Source organism: Eptesicus fuscus, chromosome 4, assembly GCF_027574615.1.
Source record: "Eptesicus fuscus isolate TK198812 chromosome 4, DD_ASM_mEF_20220401, whole genome shotgun sequence".
NCBI classification, from domain to species: domain Eukaryota; kingdom Metazoa; phylum Chordata; class Mammalia; order Chiroptera; family Vespertilionidae; genus Eptesicus; species Eptesicus fuscus.
The window spans coordinates 9,291,150-9,312,023 of NC_072476.1; the positions used below are offsets into that span (position 1 = coordinate 9,291,150).

Consider the following 20,874-nt stretch of genomic DNA (forward strand, 5'->3'; position numbering starts at 1 on the left):
CAGCCTCAGCTCCAGGAGAGGCACTGAGGGCATTTACATCCCTGCGGGCCCGTTCTCACCTCTGAGGCCAGCACCTGCTCCTCGGCTGGGGAAGCCACCTGGCTGACATGGGCAGAGTCGCTTTCGATGGCCCGGAGGACTTCCAGAAGCTTCTGCTGCTGCCTGAAATGGGACTTGTTTTAGCAAGCAGGTAACACATGCTACACACAGAGGACATTCCCAGCAAAGCCCCACTTCTGTTCTACCTCAGAGACGTGGGACAACGTGAGGAGAAGGTACAGTTGACGCTTGAACAATGCAGGGGTTAGGGGCACCAACCTCCCAACACATACAGGTGGAAATCTGTGTATAGCTTTTGACTCCCCCCAAACTGAACGACAGTCCCTCAGTATCGGTGTGGGGTTGGTGCCAGGATCCCCTGCAGATGGCATACTCCGTGGTCCTCAGGTCCCTATATGAAACGGCACGGAACAGTGTGCCCACTCGGCCCTGCCTCCATGCACTCCCAGCCTGGACCACAAACACTGCTTTCCATCTGCAGTTGGTGAATGCATGATGCAAAACCCGGGATATGGAGAGCCAACTGTGCACTTATTGAAAAAACCACGTATAAGTGAACCCACGCAGTTCAAACCTGCGTTGTTCAAAGGTCGACTATACTCACCCCACATATAGTTCAAAGGGGCACACGGGATGTTTTCCTCTATAAATAATTGTAAAAGTAGTGATGAGACCAGTTAAGTAAAAGAAACCATGTGGGGCAAGATGGCCAGCTGAAGCTCACTAGTAACTGGTAAGAGTCTACAACAGGCCCTGGCCAGTGTGGCTAGGTGGTTAGAGCGTCAGCCTACACACCAAAGGGTCCTCCTGGGTTCAATCCCAGTCAAGGGCACATACCTGTCTTGCAGTTCAATCCCCAGCCCTGATCAGAGCGCAGGTGGGAGGTAACCCATCAATGTGTCTCTTTTACATCAATGTTTCTTTCTCTCTCTTTCCCCCCTACTCCCTCCCTCCCTTCCACTCTCTCTAAAAATCAATGGGAAAAAATATCCTCAGGTGAAGATTAACAACAACAAAAATCTATAACAGGGGTCCACGAAGTATAGCCTGCAGCTCAAATGCAGCCTGTGGCCTTTTAGATGGCCTGCAAACTAAGAACGGTTTTTACATTTTTAAAGGGTGGTTAAAACAAACACACAAAAGGTGAAAAGTATTTGCTATTTGGCCTTTTACCAAAAAAGTTTGCCAACCCCTGGCCTAGAGACCACTCTGCACCTTGGGTTTCTGAGGCCCCGGGTTCCAGACCCAGCAGTGTTGTCTGCAAACACCCCCACGTGTGCTGTGTAAGGCTGCACACCCCTCGCCCCCAGCCGGCACGGGCAGTGGTGCAGCCACAGTGAGCGGGCTCCGCACGGTGCCCGGGCATGGCTGTGGGCCAGTGTGTGCTTGTAAACATAGGCTCAACCTGGTGCAGCTTTCAGAAGATCAGTTTTGCCTGAAAACTAGAGGAAAGCCTTTATTTGATAATGAAACTTGACAGTTCCAATAACCGATGCTGCATGTTAATGGAGCAGAAGGCTGCATCAGAACAAGTGTTAACAGAGAAAAGAAGGGTGCTGCTCTGGACCGCCAGCCCCGCCTCACCCCAGGCCATCTGGGAACAAGCTCAGCACTGCCCTGGGGGGGGTCTTCCATGGGCACCTTTGAGGAGGGTGAAGTGTTCCCAGGTTGGACTGAACTGAACAAGCAAAGAGACACTTGCCTGAAAGAAATCGTCACTTCTGCGTTTAGGGCTAGAGTGGGGGTGAGGGAGGGTGCAGTCTAAAGGAGCGTTTTAAATGGTCTGCAGTAAGCTAGGCCCTCCCAGCTGCACTGCCATAGGTTTCTTCTTTTTGTTTTGAAGTCCTCGCAAGTACCTGCTCCCCAAAAGGCCGATTCTGTCAATGGCTGCGCTGACTGCTCTGGCTCCCCCTGCCGCCTGGGATGGCTCCTCCGTGTTGGTCTCCATGGTGATGGGAAGCAGCTGAGGATGGAAAGGCTTATTAAACAGATGTCTGGGGTGACACTCCTGGCCCAAGATACAGCAGAGCCATGGTCAAAGGGACATACTTCTCAGGTCACCAGTCCCATTGCAGGAAGCAGGGGACAGGAGTGATTGTGACAGTGTCTGGCCGGTACTGATGAGATCAAGAACTCCCTCCCGTGAGCTTTGCCAAAAGACAGGGATGTCAGTTTCTTATGATCTGGGAAGTCCCAGGAAAGGATCTGCTTCAATGAGCTATTGAAAAATTTCTCTCCGTGTGCACTCTCTCTCAGGCCCGTGCCTTTCCCCTCTTCTTCCCTCAAGGTGCGTACCTTTTCTCTTTGCCCCTCTCTTTCTCTCCGCCCTAAGCTCCAAAGAACCTTAAAAATAAAAAAATTAGATCCTGGCCGGGTAGCTCAGTTGGTTAGGATATTGCCCCGATACACCAAGGCTGTGAGTTTGATTCCCAGTCAGGGCACATACAAGGATCAACTAATGCATGCATACATAAGTGGAACAACAAATTGATGTTTCTCTTTCTCTAAAATCAGTAAGTGAAAAATAAAAATAAATTTCATCAACACCTTTCCCCATCTCAGAACAAGTGAGAGGGATACAAAGAGAAACAAACCACCACAGTGCTCTCGGTGCTGCCTGAACACCATTCTATCCCAGCTGGATGTTCTATCTGCGACAAAGTAATGGGACTCCATGGAGAATTCTAGTAACATCATTAGGCCCTTTCGCCTTTCCCCCTTTTTCAAAATATATCATCTAAACTGGAAATGTGCTCTGCTCTCTATCTGCAAATGCTTTCAGTCACTGGAAGCGCTATGGGTCGGGGTCAGGTCATCCAGAAACCTTGGAGCACAGGGCGGGCAGTGTTGCAGACCTGTCCGGACATCAGCCAGGGACGGTTTGAGATGACCAGGAAACAGCAGAACAAGTGAGAGGGATACAAAGAGAAACCTCCACAGTGCTCTCGGTGCTGCCTGAACACCATTCTATCCCAACTGGATGCTCTCTCCTCTCCTATCCCCCACCTCTCCCCAAAACCAGGCTTCTTCCTGATCTGCCAACTCATTCTCACTTCAAAGCTGCTCCCTGTTCCTCCTACTTGAAATGCTGTTTCCTGTTGCTGGCTGGCTCCTTCTTAACACACAGGGCTCAGCTCACATGGGACAACCTCCAAGGGGCCTCCTTGGACCACCTGCCGGAGAGAGCCACCATCCCATACCCAGTCAGCTTTGTCATCTCTCTGAAGTCACCTGTTTATTTATGGCTTCATTTGCTTGCTGCCTAAAAGCTTCTCAAGGCCAGGGGCTAATCTGATCTGTATTCTGAGCACACAGCACAGACTGGAGCACAACCTAAAAGACATTCCTGGGCATTTTATTAATTCCCGTCTGTCTTTGCCGAGATAGGTCTAATTGACCTAGGTAGATAGGGCTAGAATTTATTTACTCAGAACACTAAGATCTGTTTTTGGTGTTGTCTTGTCAGGAAGTAGAAATGTAACAAGAAACTGGAGTCAGCAGGCCTGGCTAAGCCCCTGCAGGACATGGAATGGGCAGGACAGCTCCGTGCCCAGGAGCAGCGAGGACCTGCTGGGTGATGTGAGGAAAGCTCTCTGGAGCACCAGGTGCTGTGGGCATGGGTTTTGCTGTTCCTCTCGGGCCTCCACTGACCTCTGGGCTCTCCTCCTGTGCCTTCAGCAGACCAGTCCACGGTTTTGCTGGGGGTTCCTCCACGCCCTGGAATGATGTAATCACATGACCTGAGGTCAGAACAAAGCCATCCACTGTCTACGCCTCACTGACAGAGGAGGGTGAAGAGGGGCAGGGACCGTCCTGTGATCTCCTACACACAGACACCAGGAAAGGACTGAGCTCCAGGAAAACACAACAGGTGCCGCTCGATGAACGTCCCAAAGAACAGGCCACATTGGAGGCTGCGAAGCAATGGGTGGTGTTGACGGGCTCCAGGCTTGCAGGCAGGCAGACCTGGGCCCCCTCCAAAGACATGGCCTGAGTGAGCCACCCTGCTTCCCTGGTGCCATCAGCACCTCTGTAGATAGAGTGATGAAACAGTGCTGCCTGTTTCAAGGTTACTGTGAGCATCCGTGGGACAAGCTAAGGTCAAAGGTTTCAGCAGCTGAGTCAGAGAGCGTGCTTCTCAGAAAGGATGTGTACGCCGAAGCACGTCAGGGCCTCCGGTACACAAGGGGCCCTGCTCACCCCACTGTTTCTCCTGCTTATTGCTCAAAGCCCAGGGCAGGAGGCACAAACTCAAACACTGTAGGGCCAGGGAGGTTTTCTGAGCAGGTGAAGCAGGCGGGCAGGACTGCAGGGGTGGGGAGGACCCAGAGGCCTGTCGGGCTCATGCTCTGGGAGTGACATCTTTCCAGAGAAGCCAGGGCTTGCCGTTTACTCCATCCTTTCTCTTACCTCCAGTTTGCAACCCTAGTCTAAGGTGTCAGGTTTGCAGAGAAATCGGCAAGGATTAGAGGCATATTGGCATTCAACTTGGGCTTTCTGCAGTAAATGGAAAATGGGAAGGTGGAGGAAATGGAACCTCTGGCAGGCGGTGAGGGACTGTGCAGTAAGCAATGAAAGTGCAGGTCAGTGTGAGGTCAAAGATGCCCACACGTCACTCTCTCCTCACCACGTGCTCGGTGCCAGCGCTGCTCAGACACCTGGCCCCGGAGTAGCAGAGTCCTCCTAGGTCCCCTCCCCCTGCCAGGGAACACACCGGCACCTGCAGCTGGCTGCTGGGGGGCTCGGCCCTTCTGCTCAGGATCGCCCTCTGCAGGGCTTCATTCTCCACCTGGATGGCTCGGAGCACAGCTGATGCGTCTTCCTGGCGGTCCTCAGCCTGGAGCACAGGTTTTCGGGCTGCTGATAGGGGTCGCTCCCGTCGGCTTCCCGGTCCTGGGGGCAAAAACAGGGGGTCTCCCTTTAGATTGCATTCTCAGAGTGCAACTTAAAAACTATCAGACTCAAGTTGAGAACAATCTATAAAACAAATGTCAAGGTCATGAAAGACACAGACAGCCTGGAGAGCTGCCACATGAAAGGAGACTGGCAGACATACCACTGCAGGCAGTGGCCATTCTGGGGCTGGACTGGGGGAGCTAGCTGTAAGAGCACCATTTAGCAAGGGGAGGAATCCAAACCTAGTCTGTAGCTTAGATAACAGCATTGTCTTAATGCTAAATTAGCCTAAATTTCATAACTTAAGTGTGCTGTGGTAACATAAAACGAATGCCCTTGTTCTCAGGAGATACAGCCAGCCCCCTGTATCTGTGGGCTCCACAGTCGCAGATTCAAATGTGCACTATTTAGTTAGGCCTGTGATCATTGCTTCTGTACTAAACGTGCTCAGTCTTTTTTCCTTGTTGTTATTCCCTGAACAATAAGAATAATAACTATTTACATAGCATTTACACTGTGTTAGGTATTATAAATAATCTAGACATCATTTAATGTATACAGGAGGATGTGCATAGGTTATATGCAAATATTACCCCATTTTACATAAGGGATTTGAGCATCGGATTTTGGTGTCCACAGGGGTCCTGGAATCAATCCCCCCCAGATACAGAAGGGCAACTATGCATACTGCAGTGTTCAGGGATAAAGGGGAATGATGTATTTTTTTAAAATCTCAAATATTAAAACACACACACACACACACACACACACACACACACACAGCAATCATAAAGCAATTGGGACCAAATGCTAACAACTGGTGAGCCTGGATGAGGGGTTTATGGGAGGTCATTTGTACTATCCCTGCAACTTCCTTTAAGTGTGACATTATATCAAAATAAAAAGTTATTAAAAATTAACCTCTAACAAAGTATCTATAAGGAATAATACATAATATCATGGAAAAAGATGAATATTTATTTGTTAATCCTCACCAGAGGATATGTTTATTGATTTTTTAAAGAGAGAGGAAGGGAGGGAGGGGGGGGATGGAGGGAGGAGAGAGAGAGAGGAGAGAGAGAGAGGGAGAGAGAGAGAGAGAGGGAGACATCTATGTGAGAGAGAAACATTGATTGGTTGCCTCCTGTATGCTCCCTGACTGGGGATTGAAACTGCAGCCTAGGTATGTGCCCTGACCAGGAATCGAACCCACAACCTTTTGGTACGTGGGACAATGCTCCAACCAATAACCCACTTGGCCAGGGCAAAAGGATGAGTATTGTGAAATATTTCTGCTTTATTTTGTTTTTGCAGGAATAACAAGAATTACAAAAAAATTACTCTTCAATTTAAGAAAAATAGTATTGCAAAGGTACAGTTGATTTTGGAAGTTCCAGTAGTGGAAAATTGGCTTTATAAAGTATAAAGTGATATGCAAAAAACATCCAATAAGACTGGCTGAATAAAATACATTATGGTATATCCACCTAATGGTAGAGTACTATATAGCTGTAAAAAGAAAAGCATGCTAAAATAGCTACAGCATAATACGATGACTTGAATTTGCCTCATAATCATCTGGGGAGTAGAGGAAATGAAATTAGCTGGTAATGGACACATGGGGCTCACTATAACATCCTCTCAATTGTTTATATTTAGATTCTTTCTATGTTTAAAAAAAATCTCCACTTAAAAGTAGAACTGCTTGCCCTGGCCAGTGTGGCTCAGTTGGTTAAGTGTCGTCCTGTGCACCGAAAGGTTGTTGGTTGATTCTGGGTTGTGGGTTCGATCCCAGGCAGGGGGTGTGCATGCAGTAGGCAGCCAATCAAGGTTTTCCTCTCATGTCAATGACTCTCTTTCCCTCTTCCTCTCTCTCTAGAAATCAATTTAAAGAAAACAAAGAAGACCCTTCAATGATTTCTTAAAACAACACTGCTCAACATATTTCTATTGGGATCTTGAGAGAGGCTTTTACCTACTGAATTTATTGAATGCTACTCTGCCAGGTCTGTTCTTGGCACTGGGGACATAGCAGTGATCAGACAGATCAAGATCCCCCACCCTTGGGGAGAGAGACAATAGCTAGAGAAAGATAAATAGTACAGGGTGTTAGCAGAAAATGACATGGAAAAACAAGACAAGCAGAGCAGGGTAAAGGAGATGGGGTGCGGGGTGGAGGGTGGGCGTCAGGGAACACCAGGGAAGCATGGCCCAGGCACCAGGGCAGAGCGAGAGGCCTGCGGGGTGTCCGTGGGCAGCAAGGCACCTCGGGCTGGGGCAGAGGGAAGGCCAGGTCACACAGTAAGGCCATTCCTCTGAGTACAGTGGGAAACCACGGAAGGGTTTAGAGCAGGGGATGACCAGAGCTGACGTAGGTGGAGAACAGACTGGAGGGAGGTGAGGGTGAACTCAGACAGGCCGGTCAGCGGCCAGTGCAGCTGTGCAGGGAGGCATGGGAGCAGAGGCAGAGGGATACGGAGCGCAGATTCTGCACATCCACTGATTTTCTGACAGCGTAGGTGCGGCTGGGGGAGAGAGAGGAGCCACGGGTGACTGGGTTTGGGCCTGAGGAAATGGACAATGGACTTGCATTCAATTGAGCTGGGGAGGGCTGTGGGGAGCAGGTTTAGAAGAAGGAGCAGGGCTCAGGTTTGGACAGGTTGGGTCCGGGATGTGTTGGCATCAAAGTGGAGCTGCTGAGTTGGCACGGCGGGGGTCATATATACATGACCTGGTATAAGGCTTGTTGAAAAACAGCGTCCTTCCATCCTCATGACCTCCAGAAACCATCACTGTTGATTCCTCTTGGAGCACTTGACCTCTGCTATGTGCTGTTAGAACGCTGTGTCTGAATGACAGTTCAAGGAGCAGCATAAGAGGGGCACTGGCAGGGGAGGGAGGGGACACGGCAGCTCCACGGGTGACCTCCAGTACAGCCAGGCGCTGGGTGATGGGGCTATGGGTTTTTACGGAAAAGCCAAACTAAAATGGGGCACTACCAATTTCTACCGGGTACCCAGGAGAGGGGCTGTGAATGCAAATGCCCAGGGACCAGAGGCAGGCGCCCCGAGTAAGACTGAATGTGGGGCTGGGCCCCCCTCAGTCAGGAGCCAACGCCCGGCTCCAGGCGACACCTGCCATATTGGCCTGTGCTCCTAGTATTTGCCATTTTATTTTTTCAGGAAAAGCTCAAATATGAAATTTTTGTGAAACCCCCTTAGTTTTATTTGTTCATAACATACTCCAGTTTTAAGAAGCATGATCAATGGAACCCAGGGGCTGGGCTGGTACTGTCCAAGCTGCTTCCCTGGGGGGGAGAGGGGTGGTGGTGGTGGTGCCAAGGGCACCCAAAGGAGCCCTCGAGCACCCATGGATGGCTGGCCTGCGTGGTAAGCAGCAATGGGCCATTCTATGACTTTGATGGACTCTGTCATTGCCCACTGCTGCTCCTGGGGACAGAAAAGTAATGAGCTGCTTGCTGCTTGCAAGGTGACCCGGGGATTCTGCGCACCCGGCCAAGGCTGCATTAACTTTCCCTGCTTGCCTTCTTATCAGCTCCTTGGCCTGCTCTGCAGTTAGAGGGATGAGAAGGTAAAGAAACAGGGCAGAGACAGTCCAAGCTACAAGGAACCCGGTTTAACGAGCTGCAGGAGGGGGATCCTCAGTGACTGAAACATGGCGGGTAATAGGGTGCCGAGGGCTACGCTGCGTCTTCCTCACTCGGGGCGAAAGGAGATCCGGCGTCTGAAGGAGCTGGGAGGCCAGAAGGAAGGAGTGAAGGGACACTAACGGACTTGGTCTTGAGCTACAGCGGAGCAGGGCTGAACTCCTGCACTGCAAACACACGACGCCCGAGGGGAGCTGAGCGGAACCCCTCCCAGCAGCGCGAAGGCAGCAGGACACCGGCTCTAGACCTGACCACGCTGTGGGATGCCATACTGCTCGGGGCTCAGGGCTACAGGGGTGGGTGCAACAGGCACACGCTGTCTTCATACTGACAACCTCTGCTATGTGCTGTTAGAACGCAGGTGCACACAGGACATGCCAGCAGGTGGTGAGTGCTGGGGAAACAAACAAAGCAGGCGAGGGCGAGAGTAGCCAGGAGGGGCAGGATGCTGAGGGGAAGGAGACACTCGGTCAGGAGGTGACATCTGAGCAGAGACCTCGAGGCAGGAAGCCTGAGAACACCCATTCGGAGAGGCTGTTCCAGGCCACGGCCCTGCGGTGGGCAGAGGTGGGCTCAGCGAAGAGTGCGGAGTGGCAGGGGAGCTGGAGCGAGGGACGAGGAAAGCGTGGTGGGCAGTGAAGGTGGAGAAGTCTTGTGCTCAGTCTCGTGCAGCCATTTAAGCCCACAGGCCTGACACTGCTTCAGGAGGCCACGCCCATCTTGCTTACAGGCACCTGGCATTATGGTTTTTGTCAAGTGAGCGATGGAAAATGATTTCAACCCCAAACCTTGTCAACCTCCGTATTTGTGCATATCACTAAAGCATATAGTTTCCTCCATCACCTGACCCTTCAGACCCTACAGAGCAGCAATTTTCAACGGGTGTGCCACGGCACCCTGGTGGGTCACAAGATTTCTGAAAACATGCAATCCTGACTATGAGTCAGGGGCACTGATCTATTTTCCCTTAGATTGCCAAATAAACAAATGACAACAGCCGTCCAGTGTGAATGAATCAAAATTATACTTATTTTAGTCATATAGGTAAAAAAATAAATATGTTTTGGTGTGCCGCAGAATTTTAGTAATTAGTTTATGTGTGCCATCAGATGAAAAAGGTGGAAAATCCTGCTGTGGATGATTCTATAAATAAGGGACTGAGATCCTGTATACAGCTAAACAAATGCGCAACACTGACACTGGGGGGGGGGGGGGGGGGGCAGGCCCCGCCCTGGCGGAGAGCTCGGGCAGCACCTGAAACTCATGAGCTCCTTCTCCATGTCCGGCATGGCGCATTTTAAATCAGTTTACAAAGATCTGCGTGGTGACCTTGGCCTTTGTACCGCCCAGGGGCCCCAGTGGTCTGGGCCCGGGTGAACAGCTGCCTGAGGTCACCAGCTGTCCTTGGCCCTGCAAGCCCACGCCGCCTCTTCTGGGAAAGGACACCGTGGAAGGCGGTCTCTCCCCGTGGACCCAGCTTTGTCCGCACAAACCCTTCTGCTGTGGCGTCTTTCGTTTGGGAGGGGAGCTCCTCCGGCAAATGATCGTCAGCGCTGCTGTGCCCTTAGAGTCATATTATGCTAAGAAGATGCTTTTCAAAATTAAATCGCCCTTTCTCCAAGTGAAGGTCAACTCCGCAGCTCCGCTGCCGGAGCTCTCCCCACCCGCGGCTTCCAGACGTCTGTCCACGGGGCCGCGTCGCCTGAATCACTTTTCTGCTGACCGCCTTGTGCTTACTGTGATCCTCACGACACATGAGGTGACACTTTAACTCTTTGTGAAGCTGTCCCTGCTCACTCGGGTGAGCCATTTCTGCAGCAGCTTGAGCACACCGGGGGCGGAGGGTGGGAGGGGTGTTCTCATCCTGGATCTGGAAAGTGTGCACTTATTCACACAATAAATTTGTGCCACCAGCAAAAGCCAAATTGCACATTTTAATTTATCCCAAACCGCTATTTTCTGGTTGAAAACCATCCCCCTGCTGTTCGCGTCACTTTCCCTTCGCTTCACTGGGACTTGGCCTCGTCTCTCTCGCAGAGAAACAAAGAGCGTGTCATTCAGGAGATTTACCATGAATACAACACATGTCACCAAGACAGGCACCGGGGCTGTTGGTCGGCTGACCAGCCAGGTAACTTGTTCCCGGCCACCAGCTGTGACTCGAAAAGCTCAAATTCAGAGTCTTGGCCAAATCACCTGGCAATCCACTGAGACATGAAACCTGTGAAAGAGTCTAGCATAGAGATCATAAGCCAGAAGTCCACAGGCCAAAACCAGCTAGCAGGTGTGTTGTGTGACTTCTATGTGTGTGTTTTTTTATTGGAAATAAATGCCAAGAATTTTTAAAAAAAGAAAAATTGGGATTCCTGGCATCTCTTGAAAAACCATTCGATCTGGCAACCCTGACTGGCATTCCCGCGTGACAATCACAAGCAGGAGCTGGGTAGCAGTGCCCCTTTAGACAATGGATAAGCTCTCAGTTTCCACAGTGCACCCCCACTCCCTGTTGTATATAGTTGAGGCTATATACAACTTTGTGTGACAAAAGGTCCAGGACAACAGCTGAGCAGAAAAGCCTGAATGGGAGTGGCAGGAGGAGCCACTTTTGTCTTGAGATGCCCACATTCTCATTTCAAATCCAACTGGGGGGCAGAAGCAGTTCACACTCTGGGACAGTGGTCCACCAGGGTCCTGCGTACTGAGTGCTGGGGACTCCAAAGCTTCCGTGCATTTTGAGATTGCTCCGCCTCCTCAGAAAATGTGCGTCCCCTGGTGCAGTGGTCGGCAAACCGCGGCTCGCGAGCCACATGCGGCTCTTTGGCCCCTTGAGTGTGGCTCTTCCACAAAATACCACGTGCGGGCGTACACGTACAGTGCGATTGAAACTTCATGGCCCAAAATGCGCAGAAGTCGGTTTTCGGCCTGGGAGAGTCTATTTTGAAGAAGTGGCGTTAGAACACTCAAGGGGCCAAAGAGCCGCATGTGGCTCGCGAGCCGCGGTTTGCCGACCACTGCCCTGGTGTAAGAGACTGACAAATGGCCACACTTTCGTGCCCTCTGGACGCGGGCCACTCAGCACGGTGATGGTGCAGCCTCTCCCGCCAGGAGATGCGGTCAAATTCTCTAGCTGGGCTTGGCCTGATGCCTTCCTTTGGCCAATAGGCCGCTGGCAAATATGACCAAGCAGAGTCTTTAAAAAGTACATACACACTGGGGTGTTCCTCTCTTGCTATCCCGAGACCATCACATCCTGGTTGATGAGACTACATGGAGCAGAGACAAGTCTCCCAGCTGAGGTCCCGGGCCGGTTGGGCTGCCAGAGGGGGAGACCATCTGAGGCCAGCCAGCCCAGCCACCCACTAGCTCACTGCAGAACCGTCAGCCCACCTGCAGACCCTGAGCAATACCAGGGCTGTTGTTTTAAACCACTACATTTTGGGGTAGACTATTAGGCAGCAATAAATAGCTGATACACACAGCTCGCAAAGGCCTGTGTTCTCATCTCTAAAGCTTTTTTGGCAACCTCTCCATTCGCAGGTACTGCCTGTGATTCTTAACACTTCTGCTGTCTCTTCTTCAGCCCAGGAACGCACACGATTTTCAAGGAAGGCAATCAGGGCTCCCCCTACCACGCAGCTAAATGACTTTTTAAATTTATTATTGATTTCAGAGAGGAAGGGAGAGGGAGAGGGGCATAGAAACATCAATGATGAGAGAGAATCATTGATTAGCTGCCTCCTGCACATCCCCTACTGGGGATCAAGCCCATAACCCAGGCATGTGCCCTGACCTGGAATCAAACCTGGGACCCTTCAGTGCACAGGCTGACGCTCTATCCACTAAGCCAAACCAACTAGAGCCCAACTAATGACTTCTACTCTTCCCTCCTGGATATTCCAGTCCTCTGCTCCATACCCTGCCTCAGAAGAATTTGCAGCAAAATGTCATGTGCGGTTAATTTTTATATGAAACTAGAGGCCTGGTGCACGGATTCATGCACCGGTGGGGTCTCTCGGTGTGGCCTGCGGGGATCGGGCCGAGGCACGTGGCCGGGGAGGAGCCCAAGCCCGAGCCTGGCACCATGCCGCTCCCGTTCATCCTGGCCCCACTGTGCCTGCTGCAGGCTTGCGCCCAGTCAATCCTGATCTGGAGAGGCTCACGGCTGGCTATCTGGTGCCCATCGGTCAGCTGAGCAGCACTCCCACTGTGGGAGTGCTTTCACCACTAGGGAGCAGCTCCTGCATTGAGCATCATCCATGTTTTCCTTCAGGAAACGCACCCCCCCCCCCCCCCCCGCCCCGTGCCATCGCCCCTCACACACACATACACACTCTTCTCAGTCTCTGTGGTTTGGATAGATCTGGCCCCACTCCTGGCTCAGCCTGGCCAATGAGAGAACTTCCTCTCCGTGACCACGGAGATTGGAGACGGCTGGGGGAGAGCTGGGTCTTGGACTCTACTGAAACTATTAGGAAAAGGAGCAGTCTCTTTCCCTGGGGGTTGCTAAGCCGTGAAAGGAGCCTGGAGCCACTGTGGGCCATCTGCAGGCTATGCCTGAGACTAGAGATGTGGTTCCCCAAGTGTGGTCCCTGTAACATCAGTGTCACCTGAGAACTTGTTAGGAATTAAAGTACTTAGGCACTGAATTAGAAACTAGGGCTGGAGCTTAACAATCTGTGCTTTAATTTGCTTTGCAAAAAAACATCTAATGCACAATTTAAGTTTGAGACCTACTGGGCTAGAGGAAAATAGAGGTAAGTAATAAAGAAACAGCTTCCTGGTGAGAACCATCTGAGCACCTGGATGCCACCACGCCTGAGGTCAGATCTAGAGTCCTGGACTTTCTGGGTCTATGAGCAATATATTTTCCTTTGTTACTTCAGCCAGTTGGGATTTCGGTCACTTGCTATTAATAATGAACACTGACAAATATAAGACTTGGCGGAATGGTCTTTCTGCTACAGGTTTTCCTGGGAGAAATGCTAACTGCAGGCCTGTCAGGGTCTTCGAATTCCCTCGCACTGAGGGGAGTTACTTTATTTCTAGGGTTGGCATCTTGTCTGGGAAACTGGTTCAAATATATCACTTCTCTAGAGCACTCTGACAACTTGGACAGAAACTTTCCACATTAAAGACTGATGTTCTTTCTCCCTCAAGAACGTAACAGGTCTCCAGAAGTTTCTTGGGAGGCTTATGGACAGAGACCAGAGTAATGCAGCACATGAGGCCTTTTCATTAGCAGCTGGGACAACTACAGTGATAAAGGAATTAAGCTCTCGTGGAATTGCACATTTAATTGACACAACTCAAATTTATCACCTTGGCCAAAGAAAAGGGGGCAAAGAGAGAAATGCCTCTTTAAAGAGTGCAGGCAATTGGTTACATTTCTGGTAATGGCAAGTGATTTAACCCAGACCAACTCTTCCCTGGAGCACAACTAGAAAAGTTGGACCAAATATTATACAATCTGTTTGGAAAAAGTTATGTTTGAAGGCATGGAAAGCAAACAGGGCTGTAACAAATTATAAGGACAACGGCAGGCTGGAGACAGAAACTCAGAGACGTGAACCCAGCCCCTGGAAGATGTTTCCCCTTAAGGTACCGCTGATTCTGAAAAGAGCTGCCGCAAAGCTGGGAAGCTGAGAAGCCCAGGCGACAAAGTCAGGGCTACGTCTAAGTCAGGGTGGCCTGGAAAGAGCCAGGCGTGAAGGGCACAGAACGGTTAATATTGTGTGAAAATCCAAAATACTACTGACTGTGTAAAATAATAAATGATGATGATAGCATCATCTAGTGAGGTTTACAATGTAGAGAGAATTAAAATGCATGACAATAATAGCATTTCAGTTGAGAGGAGGGTAAATGGAGTTTCAGAGCTGTAAGTTCCTTCCCTTGAATGAGAAGTAGTAAACTTGCTAATTTAAAGTAGACTCTAATAGGTCAAGAATGCATGTTGCAATCTTTGGTAATGACTAAAAGAATAATAAAAGAATGTGTAACTAACAAGCTAATAGAGAGGAAAAATAGGAATAATATAAAGTAATCAGTTCAAAAGAGGGCAAGAAAGGGAAGAAAAAAAACCATAAAACAGGCAGAACAAATAAAAAGCAAATAGGATAGTAGATTTAAACTCAAATATATCAGCAATTACATTAAATATAAATGGACTAAATGTGCCCATTAAAATGCATAGATTGTTAGAGGATAAAAATTTTAAAAGCATTACACGCTGCTTAGAAGAGAAAGTTTAAAAGTGAAAAAATGAAAGATACACAATGTAAACACTAACCAAAAGAAAGCTGGTAGACTTTAGGGCACAAAAAGTATTACTAGAATGAAAAAGAGACAACACCTGGTGATAAAAGGTTAAGTTCGCCAGGAAGAGGCAAAAAGGATGATTTTTGTATGCACCAAAAAGATAACCCCTACTGATATACGGTAAAGCATGTCAGCAGTCCAGACTTCGCCTGAAAAGGGGTGAGGTGGTTTGATTCCTCTCAGGAAGTCTCAGGTTCCTTATGCCTCTGGAGATGTCAGCATCCCAGTGCCCTCAGCATAATGCCAGTGTTTAAAAAGACCCATTTCCCCTGCAACCCAGACCCTAACCAAAGCTGACTGCTTCACTGGGGCTCAGCCAGGAAGCTGGGCAGTTGAGGGCAACCTGGCCTGCAGGGGAGGACAGTTAGAGGCGACCAGGACAGCAGGGGAGGGCAGTTAGGGGTGACCAGGCTGGCAGGGGAGGGCAGTTAGGGGCAATGGGGCCAGCAGGGGAGGGCAGTTAGGGGTGACCAGGCTGGCAAGGGAGGGAAGAGACTCTCTTAGGCTTGCTGAGAGGTGATGTGTCTGTATGGTGGTGTCTATACGGAGCCCTATGTGCTGCACTGGATCATCAGCTGGGTTCTGGCCACCTGCACTCTGTGTGACCTTTAGAAACTAATCCTCACTTTACACTTGGCACCACTCTAATCTCTTTTCAGTGTGAGGGTGGTGACAATGCTGTGGTTTTCAACTTTCCTTTCTTCAAATTTGGCTTATGTTGGAGCCAAGTATACTTAACAGATAAAGGCTGAGCCCCAAACCCCTTCAAAATGAAGACTCCACTTCCTCAAACAGTGTCCTCTTTAAGAGAACAGATGGACAAATTGCTCTAAGAACCAAGTACCAGGGACAACTGGCAATCTGGTTTATATGAGATGGACCAAGCAACATGCATTTTTATGTGAATATACGCTTCTTTGCCATGCTGGCCAGAAAGTTCAGAGTCATAACCGGGACCCCCTCAGGCATCGATCGGAGTGCTCATCTTATTTTCTTTCTCATGTTTTTTCTTCACCCTCATCTGCTCAGGTACTTATTAAAGTCTTGCACTACATACCATCTGGAGAAAGGCAGATTAGAAATTAGTTAATTAAGTTCTACTTCCAAAATGCTGCCTATGAACATGTGTTAAGAGTTGTTGTGTCTCCTCCAAAAGATGTTGAAATCCTAACTCCTAGTACCTATGACCTTATTTGGAAATACGGTACTTGCCAATGATCGAGTTAAGATAGGGTCATTGGGGTGGGCTTTAATCCGGTATAACTGTGTCCCTATAAAAGGGGGAAACAGGGACACAGAGACAGATGCACACATAGGACAGTGCCACGTGAAGGCTGAAGTTATGCTGCCACAGGTCACTAGGAGAGAGGCCGTCAACACATTCTTCCTGGTGCCTTCAAAAGGAACATGGCCCTGATGACACCTTGATCTTGGATTTCTAGCCTCCAGAACTGGAAATAATAAGATCCTGTTCTTTAAACCAGTCACATCGCGGATCTTTGTTACAGCAGCCCTAAGAAACTGATATAGCATTCCAAACGATTTTAGTTGATACAGGGCTTAACTTTTAAAATATTAAGTATTAAGTCATATATTTACTGGAGGCCCGGTGCATAAAATTCATGCGGGGGAGGGGGGGGCAACTGCCCTCCCCTCTCCAATCTGGGACATCCCTCTCACAATCCAGGACTGTTGGCTCCCAACCGCTCGCCTGCCTGCCTGCCTGATTGCCCCTAACTGCTTCTGCCTGCCAGCCTGATCACCCCCTAACCACTCCCCTGCCAGCCTGACCGACGCCTAACTGCTCCCCTGCCAGCTTGATTGCCCCTAACTGCCCTCCCCTGCAGGCCTGGTCACCTCTAACTGCCCTCCCCTGCCTGCATGGTCACCCCTAACTGCCCTCCCCTGCTGGCCCAATTGCCCCTAACTGCCCTCCTCTGCCAGCCTGGTCACCCCCAAACTGCCCTCCCCTGCAGGCCTGATCGCCCCCCAACTGACCTCCCTTGCAGGCCTGGTCCCTCCCAACTGCCCTCCCCTGCTGGCTTGATCGCTCACAACTGCCCTCTCCTGCCGGCCATCTGTGGCGGCCATCTTGTGTCCACATGGGGGCAGCCATCTTGGTGTGTTGGAATGATGGTCAATTTGCATATTACCTCTTTATTACATAGGATTATTATATAGGATATTAATGAGCATTAGAAAAAGCACAACAAATGCTTCAAGCCTGGGTTTAGGTGTGATTGCTGGGACTAGGCTGATGTGAGTATATAGTAAGCACATGACATGTTAGCTGGCTCAGGAAGGGCCAGGCAGTGGAGAGGTCAAGACCAGGGACTCTGCAGCCAGTTCAAACACTGGCTTCACCACTTACTGGCTGTCCCTGAGCCTGGGTTTACTCTGTACAATGGTGTTGACAACAGTGGTACCTACCACACAGGTTGTTTGGGTAAGTAAATGCAAGATTGCATTTGCCTGTACAGAGCATGGCCTGGGAGCTGGTTCGGAGCTTTGTGAATGCTGGTTCTTCATTTTTATTACTCAGACAGGCAAACTTTGGTGGTGGTGGCCTGCCATGAAGGACGGAAGTCCCAGAAAGCCCAGCAGGATGGCTGGCCACCGCCAGGCTGCTCCCACATACCTTGGTTCCATTTCTTTTTGACAACTTGTTTTGGAGGAACTTTCTGAAAAGCCATTTTTATTTTTTCAGAGTGAACACCAGCAGTACAGACTGGTGTCTTGTCAACGTGAGCAGCAGTCAGTGGAGCCGGCCCAGGTGTAGCAGAAACGTCACAGGGGACTGCCACCCACACTCTCCACCGTGGAGCTCTGAGAGGGACCTGGCCTGCAGCTTGCCCGTGGCCCCTTCTTTCTCTCCTTCCCAGCTCCCCAGCTCTTCACCTGACCAAAACGGATAGATGCCAAGTTCACCAGATTTTCCTAACACCTATGTACAAACACGACAGCTCTTTAACCTTATCAGCTGCTGTGACCTTGACATGCCCTTGTCAACATGTCACTTGGACAGTGAGTCCCTCCCCACCCTACCTTCCTCAGGCCCCATCAGGCCTCTTTCTAGGCTCTGGGTTTTGCCAAGAAGTCCCCAGGAACCAGCTTGATCCTCACTTTGCCCACTGGATCCTGGCTCTCCGTGGTGATGGGTGTGAGGACCCTGCCCTGCCTGCAGGCTGGGTTTTCCTGCCATTCCCACTGGCCCCAGCAGAGGCAGCACACAGACCAGAGGCCCAGCCTGCCTGCAGGGTCAGACCCAGACCCCAACTCCAGCTGCTTGAATCTCCTTTGCTGGTGGCACAGATTTAGAGCCCTTCCCAGCCAAGTGACAAGCCAGGGCCCCACATCACAGCCAAGTCTCAGCAAGCTCCCCACCACCCAGGTTCTTGCCCCAGGTTGTTCAGGATAAAATGTCACAACTAGTCATGCTTACAATGGACTCCTCAGCAAGCCCATTACTGTCCGGAGTCCAGCCACTGGTGACACTCAGAGCCACCACTCTCTCCACCCTGCAGTGGTCTCTTCCTTGGTCACCCCACTTCCACCCTGGCTCCCAACAGGCCATGCTTCATATGGCACCAGAGGGATCTTGTTACAGTGTAAACCAGGTCACGGCAGCCCCATCTGCAAAGCCACAGCGGTCTGCCTGGCACCGGGTCCCTCTCCTGGTCTCATTGTGTGCTCTGGCCCCTGTCCACCACTGTGACCTCCTCTCAGCCACCCTCCACTCACTCCCTGTGCTCCACCCTCCAGCCTTCTTTCTGATTCATGAGCTAACTGAGCAGCCCTTTCCCACCTCAGGGCCTTTGCACAGGCTTTCCCCTCTACAAAGGACTAGTCCTTGAAATAATTCAGGTCTCAGCTCAAGTCTTTCCTCCTCGGAGATGCCCAGCCATCACCCTGTTGCTGTCTTGGTAGTATCGTCCCTACCCCACCTTCATGATTGTTATCTATCCCTGCCCACTGACACATAAACGCCATGAGAGCAAGGTCAGTGTATTGCTCACTGGAACACCAGGGCCTGGACCAGGGCTGGCACATAGTAGGTGCTCAATACCCAGGTTCCTGGTGAGGTCTGAGAAGATGACAACCTGTTGCCAACCCCACCCAGGAGTGGACTGGGCTGAGCTGGAGCATGCCCTAACCTCATGTACCAGGGCACATCCCTGGGACACATGCTGCCAGCCCTGGACTGCTACCTCAACTCCCCAACCCAGGGCTCGTGTACTGAACTGAAAACCTGCAGCTTTAACTGCTTGAGTCACAGTTAAGCTTGGAGGGGCTCCACACCCAGGTGCCTCCAAAGCCACCTGTGGCCAGACGGCCCCAGGCAGGCAGCCTGACAGAGCTAGTCAGAGCCCGGAGCTTGAAGCCTGGGTGTGAATCCTGGCTTCGCAGTCCTGTCTGTTACTCTAAGCAGGTAACTCTCATGTCCTCGGCTCTGGTCTCCTCATCTGTGAAATGGGAGAACAGGTAACAGTCTCCATAAGGAAGTTCTGAGAGTTTGCTGCCTGTCACCCACTCCCTCTGCCTCTGCGACAGCACCAGTGTCTCCTTCACAGGACCTCCCGGACCTAAGCCAGGCAACGAGAAGCAGCTCCGAGGCTTTGCTGACAGTTGTGAGAACAGTGCCAGCTGACCCTGGCCGAGCACTTGCCCGGAGCCAGGTGCTCCTCGAAGCAGTCTATCTACCCAGCCCTTTAACCTTATAGCAACACTTGCAGAAGGGTGTTACTCTCATCCCTGTGTGGGGGAGGGGAGAATGAGGCCCCGAGAGGCTAAGGCAGTGGTCGGCAAACTCATTAATCAACAGAGCCAAATATCAATAGTACAACGATTGAAATTTCTTTTGAGAGCCAAATTTTTTAAACTTAAACTTCTTCTGACACCACTTCTTCAAAATAGACTCGCCCAGGCCGTGGTATTTTGTGGAAGAGCCACACTCAAGGGACCAAAGAGCCGCATGTGGCTCGTGAGCTGCGGTTTGCCGACCACTGGGCTAAGGAGTCTGCCCAAGGTCACAGAGCAAGACGGTGGAGGGCAGGGTTTGCACCAGGTGGTCAGGCTGCAGAGTCGGCCATGCTGGTTTCCGCCAGGGCTGCTGGGCTGGTGGGCTGTAAGCCCAGAGCTGCTGGTGGCATCGCACCACCACTGTGCGCTTGTCAGAGAATGAAGGGCACGGAGAGGAGTGCAGAGCCGAGAGCTGGAGAGAGGCAGGTGCCGACACTTTAATCACCTGGATCTGGCTGTGCCTAAGCATCACCCACATATGGACATTTTAATTACATGGGTTGATACAGACCAGGGATGGGAAACCTTTTTTTCTGCCAAGGGCATATTTATAACATCATTCGCGGGCCATACAAAATTATCAACTTAAAAATTAGCCTGCTATATTGAGGCAACATTTAATTAACTCACACAGACCAAATGGATGCTCCCCATCCCTGATAAGACTCTGCCTTACAGCCACTTTATTTTTTTTTTTAATTATCTGTCATCTAAAATGTCTTGTCTTGTTCAGTCTTTTCTCCCAGGTGGGTTTTGGGTTGTGATAGGGTTAATCAGAGAATGCCTGGGTGCTGGCACTCAGAGCCAGAGAGCTGGAGTCCACACCCAGAAGCATCCTACAACCAGAGGGAAGGGAGAGTGTGTATAGCCCAGCTGCCTCGCCCCCGGGGTGGGAGCAGCGACCAATGTGGGGGCTTGTGCTCAGCCCTGCCCCCAGATCCCCAGCCAGGTGGCACTCTACCGCCCAGTTAACTTGCTTGGTGATGAAGCCAGTTTTGGCTCCTTCCCTTTCCGTCCCCTACCAGGAGCCATCTCCCAAATAAATTACTTGCTCTTGAATCCCTATCTCGGAGTCTGTTTCTGGGAGAATCCAAACCAAGACAATATTTACACAGCATGGAACAGATGCTCAC

At 50.6% G+C, this 20,874-nt stretch overlaps 1 protein-coding gene across 1 annotated transcript in view; it reads right to left on the minus strand.

Moving 5' to 3' along the window:
- Window positions 1-20,874, minus strand: part of KATNIP (katanin interacting protein) — a 203,661-nt gene that overhangs the window by 61,111 nt on the left and 121,676 nt on the right. Inside the window, exons 10-13 of the mRNA XM_054714549.1 lie at window positions 4,775-4,953; window positions 3,712-3,777; window positions 1,917-2,023; window positions 60-162 (exon numbers count right to left, since the gene is read on the minus strand). Coding sequence (XP_054570524.1) covers window positions 60-162; window positions 1,917-2,023; window positions 3,712-3,777; window positions 4,775-4,953 — 455 coding nt within the window. The remainder of the gene's footprint in view (window positions 1-59; window positions 163-1,916; window positions 2,024-3,711; window positions 3,778-4,774; window positions 4,954-20,874) is intronic.